The 16,134-nt window shown below is 26.2% G+C and overlaps 1 protein-coding gene across 3 annotated transcripts; it reads right to left on the bottom strand.

Annotated features, from left to right (window-relative positions):
* Positions 1-8,620: 8,620 nt before the first annotated feature.
* On the bottom strand, positions 8,621-12,060 carry LOC101506238 (cold-responsive protein kinase 1-like). 3 transcript variants are annotated; one of them, XM_004488794.4, is made up of 7 exons: positions 11,964-12,060; positions 10,885-11,030; positions 10,590-10,705; positions 10,295-10,505; positions 9,837-10,074; positions 9,546-9,696; positions 8,621-9,224 (listed from the first exon to the last, which is right to left on the bottom strand). In XM_004488794.4, the coding sequence occupies exons 2-7, from the start codon at positions 10,952-10,954 to the stop codon at positions 8,847-8,849; spliced, it is 1,164 nt and encodes a 387-aa protein (XP_004488851.1). In that variant the 5' UTR covers positions 10,955-11,030; positions 11,964-12,060; the 3' UTR covers positions 8,621-8,846. The 3 variants fall into 3 exon arrangements, with proteins under 3 accessions (XP_004488851.1, XP_004488850.1, XP_004488852.1); XM_004488793.4 differs by having other exon boundaries at positions 11,841-11,979; XM_004488795.4 differs by lacking the exon at positions 11,964-12,060 and adding an exon at positions 11,472-11,773.
* Positions 12,061-16,134: the final 4,074 nt, after the last annotated feature.

Genomic DNA, 16,134 nt, shown 5'->3' with positions numbered 1-16,134 from the left:
GCTTGTATTTTGAATCCTTGTTTACCTGCTAAGCTGATACGCTGCACATACTTCACGCACGCCAACTGTTTGATAATATACTTGTGTGGTGGATGAACCTTTTTTTAGTTTCTCTATTTTCAGTATTTATTTCTTTTAATTATAATAATTCTATTTTAATGATGGGCATAATTAAAAGGTGATAAATATCATTTATTTTAAGTTATAGTAGTTTTTTTTGGTTTATGCTATTTAGTTTTAAAAATGAATTTTATTTCTTCATTTATCAAATTTTAGAAAAAATAGTTTAAAAGAGGGTTACATTTATAATTAGTATTAAAATCTTTTTTTATTTATTTAATAGATTAAGTTACAAGTCTATATATTTTTCTTTTCACTATTTTATTTCAAAAAAATCGTTTAAAAATTCATAAACAAATAAATCATAAAAATTATTTAAAGTTAATTAAAATCTTTTAATCTCGGAGTTACATAATACAAATTATATATTTTGATAACTCTAAAACTTATCCTTTTAAAAAAAAATTTATTTAATTATTATTATTATTACTATTATTACTATTATTTTTGAAGTTGTTAAGATACAAATTAAACTATTTGTTTGTTTTGAAATTCAATTTAAAAATAAAAAATAAAATATTCTTAAGAGGATTAAATTAGATGTGACATCTTTTTACTCCTTGGATTTTGAGACACGAGTTGTACAATTCGATCGTCTTAAAATTCATATTTTAAGATAATTATTCAAATCAAACAAGTTTTTTTATGTTCGTCAAAATTATTTTTTTTAAGTAACAAAATACAATTTATTTAAAAGCAATCAACACATTCACATTTTTTACCAAGAACTACGTAGCTTTGATTTCTCCATCGCACCGGGAGATACGTAGGAGCAAGATCACACTCTTGTCAAGCACACTAATAAAAACTTTCTTTTTTCCATTCTTTTTTAACACACTTTTATCTCAAAAAATCACATTTATAAAAAACAATTTATATTCATATTTAATAATAAAGAAAAATAAATATATTTAAGTTGATATAATTTTGCACAATTAATTAAAGGTAACCGTATTTTAACGGATGTCGTAGGGTGCTAATACCTTCCCTACGCATAATCGACTCCCGAACTCAAAATCTGGTTTCAAAGACCATTTTTACATTTTTAAGGGTTTCCCAATATTTTCCCTATTTTAAAATAAATTTTGGTGGCGACTCCATTGAATTCGATGAAAACTCGAAATTTTAGGCCGCGACAATGATATATATAGTTTTTCATTACAATTTGCACCAATCAGAAACACTTTAAGTTTGTATTTTTTGTTTTCTCTTCTACTCTTGTGTTAAAGTATTGTGAGATATAGTTTAAATATTTACTTTAAAGAGTGTGAGTATACTAGGAGCAATGGTGATCTACTAATAATTGCACTTGAGTTTTATTTAAGAAACATGAATTGCAAAAGTGGTCAAGCAAGAAATCATTCACATCATCAAGTGCATAAGTATCAATTCAATAATTAAAGAATCTCAAAAGGAGTATACCAAATATCAATCATTCAAGATAATGATTATTGCATCTTTAAGATAGCATTTTCATGAAGAAAGTGTCCAATATATTCATACTAATACTAAAGTATCTTAGTGATACTTGATGGACAAGACACAACATAAGCAATACCCATAGAAAATGTAAAAAGTATTACTTCAACAAAAGAATATTGGAAGAACATTCACTGAAACGTTCTGGTTATTATATTAAAGAACAACTAATAATGAGAATATTTTTGAAAGGGCAACATGCAGAAAATTAATTAGCATTTCACACATGGACTTTCCAACCTTTAATGAGCAATTAAAAGTCAATGTTTGAAAGCCTACTTACAAATACAAACATGCAAAATGTTCTACAAATTGATCTGCATAATGATACTCCAATTGATCTCCAGATTGATAATAGATTGGTTAGAAGAGCATTCTGGTTTTTACAAAGGATCATTCTGGTTTATCAAAATTATTCTGATTTATCAAATGATCATTCTAGTTTACCAAAAGATCATTGTGATTTATTAAAAGATCATTATAGTTTATTAAAAGATTATTTTGGCTTATCAAGATCATTCTGGTTTATCAAAAGATCATTCTAGTTTAATAAAAGATCATTTTGGTTTATTAAGATCATTCTGGTTTATCAAGATCATTTTGGTTTATCAAATTATCATTCTGGTTATTTCATTTTAAGGACAAAATTAAAACAAATTATTCTCCATAGTCCAAACCTCAAGATAAAATAATATTAAGACTACTCAAACTATAATCAAGTCTAGAATAAGCAAAACAACCTCCAAATCAATGACCAGATTAATCTTCCAAGTGATGAGTTATGAGAAATGACAACAGGGACGAAAGGACATTGTTGCTGCACTTTTTGCAAAACGTTGAGAGACAAATGACCAACACTAAACAACTATTCAATTACTCATCCAGGTTTTCTATACAATAAATAACCAAGAATATTATGGTTTTATAAAAGAATATTCTGATTATTCTTTTTTAAAGACATAATTAAAACAAATCATTTTACACAATTTAAACAAAAAATTAAAGAGTATCAAGACTACTTAAATCAGTGGTCAAGCCTATAACTCGAGTTGAATGCCTAAAGGAGGAAAACAACTTCAGATTGATAAGTTGTGAGGAAGTACACAAATACATTGTACTTACATTATTATGCAGAAAGTTCTGCATAATTCTGATTTGGAACAATTACAACGGTCATATGGCAGACCACACAATATTACGTTTCTTTTTCTCCACTTTCCAGCAAGGCAAGAACATTCTAGGCAGATCAAGAACATTCTGGATAGAATCACACTAAATTTAAGGAGATTATTTCATAAGATCATTTGCACATTAGGAAGTATGTACAACGACTATATTCAATTTAAAATGAATATTCAAAGCCTCTTATCATCTATAAATTGAAGATCAATTGAAAGATTAAAGTAAGAGTTCAATTTATAAATTTATCAACACTCGTTCAAGTAAGATCAAGTTAAAAACTCTTTAAGAAAACTCCAACTCTTTTCACTATATTTGTGGATCATCATTTACCGAGTTTGTCTTTATTTATCTCAAACAAGTGTCGAGAAGTTTCAAGATCTCAAACACTTTTTTATCATACACATCATTTGTAACTCAAGTCAATATTTTATGTTAGATTGAATGTGTTTGTCAATATCCTTTCAAGGTTGACTATGAAAGTCCTTCCTAGGTTGAACGGTGAATATTGTAATTGATCAAGGTGTGATCAAGAGAAAATATGTGAAGGAGAACATTTGGATTCTGAATCACATTGTGAAAATCTCACAGTTGTGAGGATTGGATTAATCCGAGTTGGATGAACCAATATAATTTTTATGTGTTATCCTTTTATCTCTTATCTTTAATTATTTGCACATAAAAATCACACTTCAATATAAATTAATCTATTTTATTTACTTCTAAAAATCCAGAATGTTATGGACATTCTGTTTCAACTAATATTGATCTTGAGTTAATTTAAATTAAACATAGGAATCAAAATTTTAAAAGGCTTACAATTCAAACTCATTTTATTGTGATTGACATTGCTACTTCTGTGTTTATTCAATTTAGAAAACACAAGGTGTTGATTAGTACATAAGCATTGGTTGACATTTATGCATGGTGAGTTGTTAAATCATGTCGATTGCTGAAGAATTTCTTGAGAAAGTCAACATAAAGGTTGCATTGTATCTTGCTGCATGATTTTCAGCATGGAGAATAAATTTTTGAAGTGGTTTACCTTCAAGAAGAGTATACTTTTTACAGTGGAGTATGATAGTTATTTTGAACTATGATTGTTGATATAGAAAATGAAAGCTAAAGATGTGTCAATTTCAATCAATGAAGATGTATCAATTTCAATCAAGGTGGAGATTATTGAGTTTTGGTTGAAATTGAAATAGTCTTACAATGCTTGGAATTTATAAAGAAAGAGATAGCTCAAGGTTATCTATATGACTCTAGTTTTTCATTACAATTTGAACCAGTAAAAATCACTTTAACTTTGTATTGAGTTTTTCTTTTCTCTTCTACTCTTGTATTAGAGTGTTGTGAGATGTAGTTTAAATATTTTATTCGGAGAGTTTAGATGTATTATGGGTCATGAGATGTTTGAAAGAAGTCTAAGTGCCACATAATGTTATTTTTTTATTGTCATTTGACATTTATGGTTGTTGTTTATTTGGATATGGATTTTCCACATTAATTCCTTGTCTTTTGATTGTTATTTAGCATATTGAAGTGGAACCAATGTTTGGCGAAGCTTTTTCAAATAGTTCATGCTCGAAATCTTGGTTAATCGCAAGTTCATACTTGAAATCTTGGTTAATCGCAATCATTTTGCAAGGTAACTTTTAATGCATGTTTGGTTTTAGTTTTAGAAGAGTCAAAATTGATTTTAAAAGTATAAAATTAATTTTAACGTGTTTAAATGTTATTGAATATAATTTAATTTGTCTCTAGAGTAAATTTTAACTTGAAGATTGTAACTTTAATTTTATGCTAAAATTTATTATTTAAATTACTTTTACGTGAATATATCAATGGTTGCCAAGAGGCATCGCAACATCTCGAGGGAAGCAGTGCATATGTTTTTTTTTTTGAATAATTTGATATTTTTTATGTTTAACTATTCAAACTAGTTTATTTGTAATAACAAAAAAAAAAAGAGTAAAATTGATTGTAAAATTTATTCGTGTTGTTCCCACACTTCTAAAGTCTACTACAACTAAATAGAGAACTTTAAAAATTATCAAGAAAAGGCTCATAAATAAAATCAACGAAGTTTCTTATAAATAACTTAATTATTTGAACTAAAAAAAATTGCTAATATGTTTAGCACAACATCATTTATAGGTGAATTTAATTATTTGAAGTCTCGTCAAACTCAACTTTTTTAAATACTTTTAGTAAATTTTTATTTCTTTTGTGTTACTTTAATATACATTTTAGATTATTATTGTGAATTTTTCTGTTAATAATTAAATTTAATACATTAATTTTGAAAATATAATTAATTTTTTAACCCTCATAAAATTAATATAATTCCACCTGTGTACAATGTCATATATATACATTCATATCCCCAAAGTACAATTAAAAGTTTCCTCATGAAATTTAGTAGAAACAATGTCACTTGATTGCTAAATTTATTCGTGTTGTTTTGACATTTCTAAATTCTATCGCAATCATAAAGAGAATTTAGTTAACAATAAAAATTGTCAAGAAAAGACTTAGAAATAAAATAGATGGTGAATTTTTTACAAATAATTTAGTTATTTATATTGAAAAAGATATTATCAGACTATTTAGTGAATATTAATTATATACTGAATGTGATTATTTGAAGCATCATCAAATTCAATTTTCTTAATTAGTTATTGTAAATTTTTAATTTTTTTAATATTTATAAAAAGATTTATATTTGACTTTCTGCAACGACACAGACGAAAATTGACCCCGCAATATATTTCGTCTTACCACTAAATCAAATCATGTAAGTTTTAATCTTGTGTAATTTAAAAACAATAATTGTTTGTTTGTTCTATAAACATAATTTGTTATAATGTTAGCAAATAATCTAGTAGTTTTGGTCAATATTTTCCAAAACTCCGACAAATTTTGCAGTATGTACCGGTTGCTACCAACAATATAAAGACGGACATAATTAGTGTTGTTTTGATCAAATAACATAATTTCGTGTAATGTTTCAAAATATCTAGTTTTGATCAAGAATTTCCAAAAATCAAGTGTTTTTACTTTTCTACCAGTTGACACCAACATTATTAAAGAATAAATACTTGTAACAACTTCATCCCAAAATAAATGGAGGAATTTATTCTCAAGTTGTAAGTTTGTCAGTATACTCTAATTGAAACTTAACAAATTAGTCCTTGTCACCCATGTGACCATTAATAGAATATTTCACATTCTCTAAACTATCTTTAATTCAGTAGCAAGAATTTAGACTTCTAATTTTAAAGTACTTTGTTTAAATCTTCTTAAAGTAATGGTAAAATGATCATGTCACTTTTAATTAATAAAAAAAAAATCATTTTTTAGATTATTTTTTTAAAAAATAAACTTAATTTCAATAAAATGAAAAACAAAGTAGAAGACATAATGAATTTTGTCTCTTCTCTGTTTTCCTCTACTGTCCATAATTAAATATAATATTAATGTTTGTTACACAAACTTTATCTTTACTTATTATTTTTTTAAAGATTAACATTAGTAGTTAATTTTTAATTTTTGCTAAAGGAGGAGTTGAATTCATAACTTAATTTTTTATTACTTGGTTTTCTATGTTCTTCTCTCAAACAATGAAATTATTTTATAACTTATTAAGTCTTCACTTATTCTATCGTAGTTTTATTAGTGGGTGATAAAAAACTTTAAATTTATTGCAAAATAACATCTGAATTTTATCTAAACATCAACATAATTACAATATTTTTTTAATTAAATATATTAATTTTCTTTAATCAATTTTTATTTAGTTTATTAACATTTTCCTATCAAAAGATGTAGACCTTCATGTGTTAATTTGTACACTAACATTTTCCATAAAATAAACAAAAGAACAAAAATAAGACCTGTTATTTCATTTATAAATAAAAGGACCTGTTTGAGGTAGGTGAGATGCTGCAGCTTGTTGCTGTCATGGCATTCCATCTTTGATTGATTTCATTAATTATAAGCTGTGATGACCCAAATTAGGAGGCACATATTCAGCAAAATGCAGCAAGTCAAATAGACCATATGTTTTTATGTCATTCAACTATATTTCCCTATCAATCATATTAATCTTTCATATACATTTTCTACCTTCCTGCTTACTTAATTTATTTTATACACTCACGGCCTTAAAAACCTTACCAAACAAAAGTTGACAGGTGAAAAAATATTAAGTGAATCTTTAGTTTTACTTTTAGTGGAGATAAAATTTATTATAGAAGTTTAGAGTTAAGTTTATCACGTTTAGATGTGTTTTAAGAATATTAATTTTGACTTTGGAATTGATTTTAACTTTACAAAATATGTGGTGTTTGTCTTTATAATTGATTTTGTGTCAAATTATTTGTTGAACTCACTTTTAAATGAACATATTCAAACATAAATCACTTCACGTTAAATTCTTTTTTAAAACAAAATTGATCTTGCTCGCAACAAAAACAAACACATAATAATAAGAAGACAAATTATAAGGTGAATGTGGACCACAACTGAAAAGACAACTGAAATTGTAACAATGGTTGACTTATACTTCTTGGTATAAGTAAATGGTCATCTTCGTTTTTATGGTTGAGAGCCTCAAATGATGACCTGATTGATATCGATTAGATGAATTGAATTTTAAAAATATATTTGTTTTTTCTTCTTCTTACTTTTATTGAACTGACTTCAATAGAGTAATTGTTTAAACCATAAAGACAGATGAAAAGGATGTTACATATATCTTTAAAAATTATTATCGATCATCGTTAAGATTTCAAGTGACTTTTAAGAAATTCTTTGAATATGTCCAATAAGAAACTCGAACTTCTTAACCTGAAAACAAACATCTAGGGCTAGTCTTGGCAAATAGTACATATAGGGGACTGTGACCCTTTGTCAGGAAAATGACTCATTGTGCAAGGGGTTGAAGACATAGGGTATGTCTGGTCAACAACAGTCACAGGCTTAAAAACAAGGAAGTTGAGTTTGATTTTGCTTGAAGTTTAACACTCTCAAGTTTACTATTTTCTTGAGCTGAAATAATGACAACTTTGAGCCACTATTGCTCCAATACATACTAGTTTATTTAACTTTCGAAAAAAGTGACTTTAAAGATTGCACAATTTTATTTTTTGTGAAAAGCATAAACTTTTTTTTCTTTTTTTATCTGAAAGATCACTTTTTATTATAAATTAAAAAAATTATTATAGTTACACCTTTTTTTTCACTTGTAAAAAAATAAGTTACAGCTTTATTCAGAAACTTCTCTAAGTAGATTTTTCGAAAGAATAAATTCTAATTTTGTTTAAGAGTTTAGAAAAATAACTAAAAGATTTTAAAATGATTTTTTAAAAAGTGAAAAACACACTCTCTAAAACTAATTTTCAACCATGTCTTCATGATTGGATTAAACTTATGTAAATTCCACTAAATTATGGTGTTTAATTTCTATAAATAAGAAGACTCATTTTTAAGTGGTGAGATATTTATGAATTTCACGTAAATATAAGTGTCAAAGAGAATATTATTAACATTTCTCTATGCAACATACCAAGGCATAGGAAATGGATTGGCAACATTGTTGTTTAAATCTCACCTCCATGTTCAAGACAACAAATGACATATTGTAAAATGAGTGTTGCTAATCCTAAGTGTATGTTCGGAAAATGAATTTTCCATGGTGATAATAAGTCACGTTTACACAGAAGCTAAAACATATGCTAAGTGTATTTGGTCTAAAAGGACTTTTCTTATTTTGGTAACAATTTAGTAGGTTTATTTTTAGAAAGATAAATAATGAGGAGGAGAGAAACAGAACACACACACAAAAAACTCTTCAAAATTATCATTGAATATAAGCCCTGTCCATATTTACACAACAGTGCATTTAGCATCTTCCTAGTCATGAAGCTTTACAGCCAGAATAAATAAAAAAAACTCAAATAAGTATGGAAATATTGCAAAATTTACATGAGATACAAACAAGCCTAAGAAAATGAAACAATTTTTAAAAAGTTAAAGGATATTGAAGCATTTTGAATTGATGTTTACATGCTGTGATCAAATTGTGTAGTAAAGGTTGTAGTTGCAGCTGATGCAATGGTAGTGTCCTGGTGATCTGAGGCAGAGGATGTATTGTATGTAGATGTAGTCTTCAAATCAATTATACTTTCTTGTTTCTTTCTAACTTTGAGGTCCATAAAATCAGAAATCAAGGCAGGTTTTGTCATCCTACTGTCATCAACTTTCATTTCTCCGGTGAGCATCTTGACCACAGAAGACATGGACGGCCGGTGCTTTGGAGATTCCTGAGTGCAAAGAAGGCCAATCTTCAGAAATTTACAGGCCTGCTCGGCGTAGAATTCCCAGTTAAGTGATGTATCTACCAGCCCAACTAATTCATTTTGCTCGTAAAGTGCCCATGCCTATATGAACAACAAAAGTTTAGATAAGAGTAGGTCCAAAAATATCATATTGTTAGAACAATAATCTCGGTTCAAAAAAAAAATGAAAAAAACGAAAACAAACAACACGAGATGAGCAAAGTGAAGTAAGCAATTTTAAATTATAAATAAACTTGAAATGGTTCAGCTTGTAGTATGCTTTTGCATATGAATACAGGAGGTAAATCATTACATAGAGATGAGCACACACATTTCAGAAGATTGAAGAAACAAATTGGTTGAAGAATTGATGGCATGCTAATAAAAGATATGTGAGTATGATTAGGATGAAGAAGTACATACCCTCTCTAGAATGAATTGTTCATTGGATGGCAGTCGCGAGTTTGTGTTACATCTTCCACTGACTATCTCCACAAGGAGGACGCCAAAACTGTAAATGTCTGCTTTTCGTGTAAGCCTCCCTCCGATTGCATACTCCGGTGCCAAATAACCTCTGAAAATATACCATGCATCAGTAAATTTCTGACACAATAATTCATCAAAAATAACATTTGCATAGCATATGTAAACAGAAAAAGAGAAGCATTTTAAAGTTTCAAATTTCATCAAGAGACTGTAAATTACAATACTTACAGTGTTCCTGCTACACGTGTGCTGACATGAGTCACGTTCGCTGGAATAAGCTTTGCAAGGCCAAAATCGGAAATCTTGGGTGTAAGGTCTTTGTCAAGGAGAATATTGCTTGCTTTTATATCCCTATGAACAATAAGAGGCCTGACTTCTTCGTGAAGAAAGGCAAGTCCACGTGCAACCCCAACGCATATTTTACATCGCGCTCGCCAATCAAAGTGGATACTATTGTGACTTCCACCTGATGAGGAGAGGAAAAAATTGACGAAAAAAATTATTTCAGTAATAAAACAAATCCATGAAGTAAGCTGTTATTATAATTTTATGCAGAAAACTTTTTCCAAAGGTTTTCACCAACAATATTTCAAAGAAACGCTACTACTTATCATGTCTCAAACTAAGCATCAACATATAAATCACATACAATTATCTAGATAAAATATATAAGAAAATGCATTCACCTAGAAGAGTTTGTGCAAGACTATTATTCTCGAGGTAATTGTAGACTAATATCCTGTTATCTTTTTCCACACAACAACCATATAACTTGACCAAATTTTCATGCTCTATTTCGGATATCACATTAATCTCTGTCAAGAACTCCTTCACTCCTTGTTTTGATTCTGCTGAAAGAACTTTTATAGCAGCAAGTTTTCCATCTTTAAGTTGTCCCTGATCATCCACCATGTTCAGGTTCCATAATCATTGATAAATAAAAGGAAGAAAAATTAAAAATCATACAGTAGTCTAGTTTACCTTGTAGACAGGACCAAAACCACCCTCTCCGATTTTATTGGCCGGACTAAAGTTATCAGTGGCATTCCTTAGTTCTCTGTAGCTATAGATTCTAACATTATGAATGCCTGAAATATCTGTTCAAAGTATATTCAATTAAAATCTAATATCGTATGTAAATTTTTCAATGTATTAGTATCATAGATATCCAAATTCAAGAATACAACCACATCCCTTGCAAACTTTTAAAAACTATAACAGTAACAATACAATATTGGTATTAATATTATATATTGTAACTTGTTAGTTTCCTAACCTTCATCATTGTCTGGATTTTGTCTCGATGAAGACGATGTTTTACTGAATAAGAAAGGGAAACAGGTCATGTCTGAAATGATATATCAGAAAGTATCTTTTGATGTCAATCAAATTGCTTCAAATGAAAAGCACTTCCAATGTAACCTGAATGAAACATAAAAAAAAAAGTGTCAAATTAGAAAACTAATTGAAAATGATGCAAAAATCTCAGGCCTTAAAAAAGCATAAAAAATACATTCATGTTTTTTCATATTGGATACAGTGAAGCTCAGATATTACCATAAAAAGATCTAAACAATTTAAGCAAATTCAACTGATTTATCTAATTTGTAATTTTGAAAGGAAAACATTATGAAAACTCTAAAAAAATATAGAGAAAACCATGTGCTCCATTGTTTGTTTCCAATGGCATGAAAAATAAAATGAGAGCATTATTTCAAATGAAAACATGCTTTTGACTTTATTCTATAATAACAATAATTTCTCAATAGCAGGGTTGAGTCCAGAAGAAGTAGTTAGACTCTCACAACGTAGTGGACTCATGTAAACCACATTTAGTATCCAAAGTGCATCAAATAGGATTACCTCATGTGGTGAGAAGCTATGGAAAAAAATTCTCTTGTTATTAGCACTATGCTTTGCATAAGCTATGCTCAAAGGTCAAAGTCTTAAATCTTAATAGTTATTCAGTTTGTGATATTTTTCACAGCACAACGAAGATTAAGAATGAAAAATTAGACTAAATTGACCAGAAGCTAAACCATAAAAAAAATCACACAAACACACAGAAAATAAGATAATATCCCAAAAAAGTGTTGAGAACAACCATGATAACCCACAAAGCAAAAAGAAAAAAGATTGCAACTTTACGAAGGAAAAAAGAGAAATAAAAACAGAACAGAAACTAATAATAAAAAGGTTATACAAAAAAAAATGAAATGAAACAAATGTTACCTCAGAAGAAGGTGAAGTAAAGATTGGAGAAGAGAGAAGAGAAAAAGGTTATGAAATTAAAAATTGAATAAAAATTTAAATGTAAAAATAAGGGAGGAACCATGAAGCAATGTACACGCTTACTTTGAATCTTCTCTCCTTCCTTTTTGGTTTCAGACCACCGTGGCTGCTTGAAATATTCTTCCACATTTATTTACGAATAAAATTAACATAAATTTTAATAAACAAAAATAAGAAATTTTTTTATAGAGTAATTATCCTAAGTTATTTTTATAGTTTAATGGTTATTGAAATGTAAAATACTTTTACATACTCTATTTTTATTCAATGAATATATAAAATTATTTATATTGATTGTTATTTTCCTTTTTTTTTCTCAAATTCTATGCAATTATTAAAAATGTTTTTCCAAATTAATATTATTTTTAAATATAAACAAAATAAAAAATTGATATAAATATAAATTTTTTAAACTATTTTTTCCTAAGACACAAAGAAGTTAAATTATTAAAAACTTTTTGACTTTATATGATGATAAATATTAGTTGGGACGTGCTTGACATTCTAACTTGTTTTATATTCATGTAGTGGGGTGAACTATTTTTATATTCATCTCTTGTTATAAGTTATAACTTATAATGTTGGGAAAGATATGTATCTGCCACCTATCTACTTCACGACTTTTTATGAGTATTGTTTCCTCACTGGTATCTACGGTTATCCATGAATATTTATTAAATTAACACAAATATTTTTTTTATAAAATAAAAAAATGAATTTTCACACGAAATTATCTTGTTTAACACTTTTTTATTCATATAAAAAATTAGACAATTCATTATACATTTATCTCATCATATATTTTGTTAGCTTATAGTAGTTAATGAAAGAAAATAAACAAATACTAAAATTGATAGTAAAATGAAACCTTCTAAACAACAATGTATTAAATATTATTCAAAAAATTAAGATAAAAGGTATAGAAACAATTAAATAAGTTAGAAAATGACCATCGAATAAGGTAAAAATATAATTTTTAGGATTTTGTTTTCAAATTAACTATAAATATAAGTGTAATTTATTACATTTCATGAATCATGCATAGATTTAACCTGTGAGTATATGTGGGTGTGAATGTTTTGCTCTATCCCTAGTTAAGAATTGTTAATGGGCAATGATTTAACTAAAAACTAATATTTAAGGACAGTGTGATCAAACCTCTAATATTAATAAAAAATCATAGTCGTTTTAGTTTTCTAAATGGTATAAGGTGCTATCACTATCATTCTGAATGTATTAAAACAAAACAGAATATTTAATCACTCTTTTATTAATAATTTTATGAGACAAATTAATTAATAAAATATATGTTTGATAACTAAATTAATTAATAAAAAGACACATTTGAATACGAAAATAATTAATAAAATACATATTTAATTATATTTCTATATAAATTTACTTAACAATTGATTTATTATAAAATCATAATAATTAATTATATATAACTCAAATAAACCTATGAAATTTAGGGGACCGTGACATTTGTCATCCCACCACCCTTTAAATTAGTTTTATATGGAGTAACGAGTAAGGTCATATTTAATAAAGGTTTAATTACAGTTTTGACTCATCTATTTTAGCTGAATCGTAAAAATAGTCATTTCATTTTATTTCTCCTTAGTTTTGGTCCCAAAACAGAATTTTGATCCAAAATTTGATAAAGTTTCATTTTTTCAAGTCACACCACACCATTTACAATCATAAATTTCAAGTATAATTGTTGCACCACGAGATCTTGAGGCATTGTATGATTTAAATAAATGCAAAAAAAAAAAAAATAATAAACTTCATCAAGTTTTGAACCAAAATTCTATTTGGGGACTAAAACTAAAGATAAATAAAATAGGGAGACTACTTTTGCGATTCAGCTAAAATATGAGGACGAAAACCGCAATTAAGCATTTAATAAATAATTACTCTTGCTAAGCATGAGATAATTTTCACTCATAAGAATAACTATTATACTTATTCATGTTATTATTGTTTTAATAATGATTATATTTCAATGCAAATATATAATAAATATTTATTAAGTTTAATTTCTAGTTAATATGATTTTATAAAATACTTATTTTGGTGCAATTTTTGTTTTTATAAAATATTCATTTTCGTGTATTATGGACTTATGGTTATATTTTTATATAATAAATATTTATATCTTTATCTTATATTTATAATATAAATCCAATAATAATATTTACAACACACATATATATACAATAAATTTTAACTTATCTTAAATTAACAAATATTTAATAAATTAATGAGGTGAGGATTGTAAATATATAATCTATATATAATATCTCTATATCAAATAAATATAGTATTTCTTAATTACTAAATAAGTTTGAATCATTATTTTCTCAAATTAATTTGTTCTGATTCTATATATTTTTCATAAAAAAATATTTTATTGCAAAAAAAATTAGTTGATGATGTCATAACTCGATAAAATCACATTCTTCTCATTTCAAATTTCATTTTTCAAATTTTATATCTCTATATTTTTTCATCCAAAAAAATTTATATGACTTACCTTATAGAACAGACAAAATAATGAAAAGATATTTTTAAATTTTTTAAATAGCATTCATCTTCTCATAACTTTTGTTTGAAATGTAAATTTTAATTGTGTCAAAAACCGTTCACGAAATATTAATTTTATGATAAATTCTGAATATTATAATTTCAAAGAACAAAATTTAAATTCTGTACAAAAGAATGATCCTTAGATCTTATTTAGAATATAATATGACAAAAATAAGAAGATGCAGAGAAAACAAATTCTTATGATGACGTATGTCAAGTATCTTCCTAATTAAGCTTGTCTCCTAATATGGAAAATATCATGCCGTAAAGGGGAAGACAATCACAAGCACCCTCCATTTCTAGTATGAGTTTATTTGAATAAGGTACCACAAATGAAGTGTGTCTCATAAAGCTTGGGAGGAAGATTCGTTACGGGAACAAGACACTTTGGTGTCAAGTGTAATTGTATGTTCGTATTTTTGGTTAAGATTTTTTTTGAAATTTTATCTTTTTGTTATAATATTTTTAAAATTGAATTTTAAAAAATAAAATTTTAAATAAAAAATTAGTTGAAATAGTTTATCTTAAAATATTATTTTAAATATTTTATTTAGTTGCTATAATTTTAAAAATAATATTTTTAATTGATAATTAATGAATCTAAAATAATTTTTATTATTTTTAAATATTTTTTCTAAAAATTATTTTTAAAAATATAAATTTAAAATCAACTTTTAAAAATATTAATCAAACGGACCATTATATATTATAGATATAGATTTGTACACAAATTTCTTCACAAAACTTATTTCCTCACAATAATTGGATTATTTTCTAAAAAATTGTTTTAAATTAGTTATTGCTTTTTAATTGTACTATCTTTAGTCATATATAATAAAAATAACTACATATCACTGTTTTAAAAGGTAATTAATTTCATGTATTTAAAATAATAATAAAAAACGAGAATTTGTACTTGCCAAAAAATAATAGAAAAAAATAAATTAATAAAAAAGTATTGTATGAATTATATCATTAAATGCGGGAGAATTAGTTAAATTTTGTTAATAATCACATAAATAGATTTTTGCTATTTTTGTTGTTTATGTTTGAAAGGAAATACATGTAATTAATATTATATACATTACTTTTAATTTGTTATCCTGTACTTTATATTAATGATGACGGCGAATACACTAATAGTTATAAAAATAATTTTATAAAAAATAATATTTACTCTATTTTAATTATATATTTTTCTTAAAATATGTGATATTGTTAAATAGATCACTCATTATAGGATGTATAGAGGATCTATACTACTATAGCACAACTCTACATAATTTTTTTTTTTTTTGAAAGTGACATTGAATATATATAATTCAAGAGAAAAGTATGATCGTTAATAATAATAATTGATTTAATCATTTCACTATATAATTTTAATTTTTATTGATCAATAACTATACAATTTATAATAACAAATTAATTGTTAGTATCAAATTATTTACACGGATAATGTATGTCCATTAAATCCAATAATTCAATACAAAACTTTGAAAAAACAACAAATTTACAAATACTGCTTGTTTGCAAAACAACGTCGGTCAAAAGTCACATGCCTGAGAAAATGTAAATTGTTTGACAATGTAAATTGTTGACAATGCAAATTGTTGATTACTTATTGCTTAACATTTGTTTA

This window comes from Cicer arietinum, chromosome 1 (genome assembly GCF_000331145.2).
Source record: "Cicer arietinum cultivar CDC Frontier isolate Library 1 chromosome 1, Cicar.CDCFrontier_v2.0, whole genome shotgun sequence".
NCBI classification, from domain to species: domain Eukaryota; kingdom Viridiplantae; phylum Streptophyta; class Magnoliopsida; order Fabales; family Fabaceae; genus Cicer; species Cicer arietinum.
The sequence above is the reverse complement of the archived record's forward strand: the minus strand, read 5'-3'. Positions and strand labels throughout refer to the sequence as shown.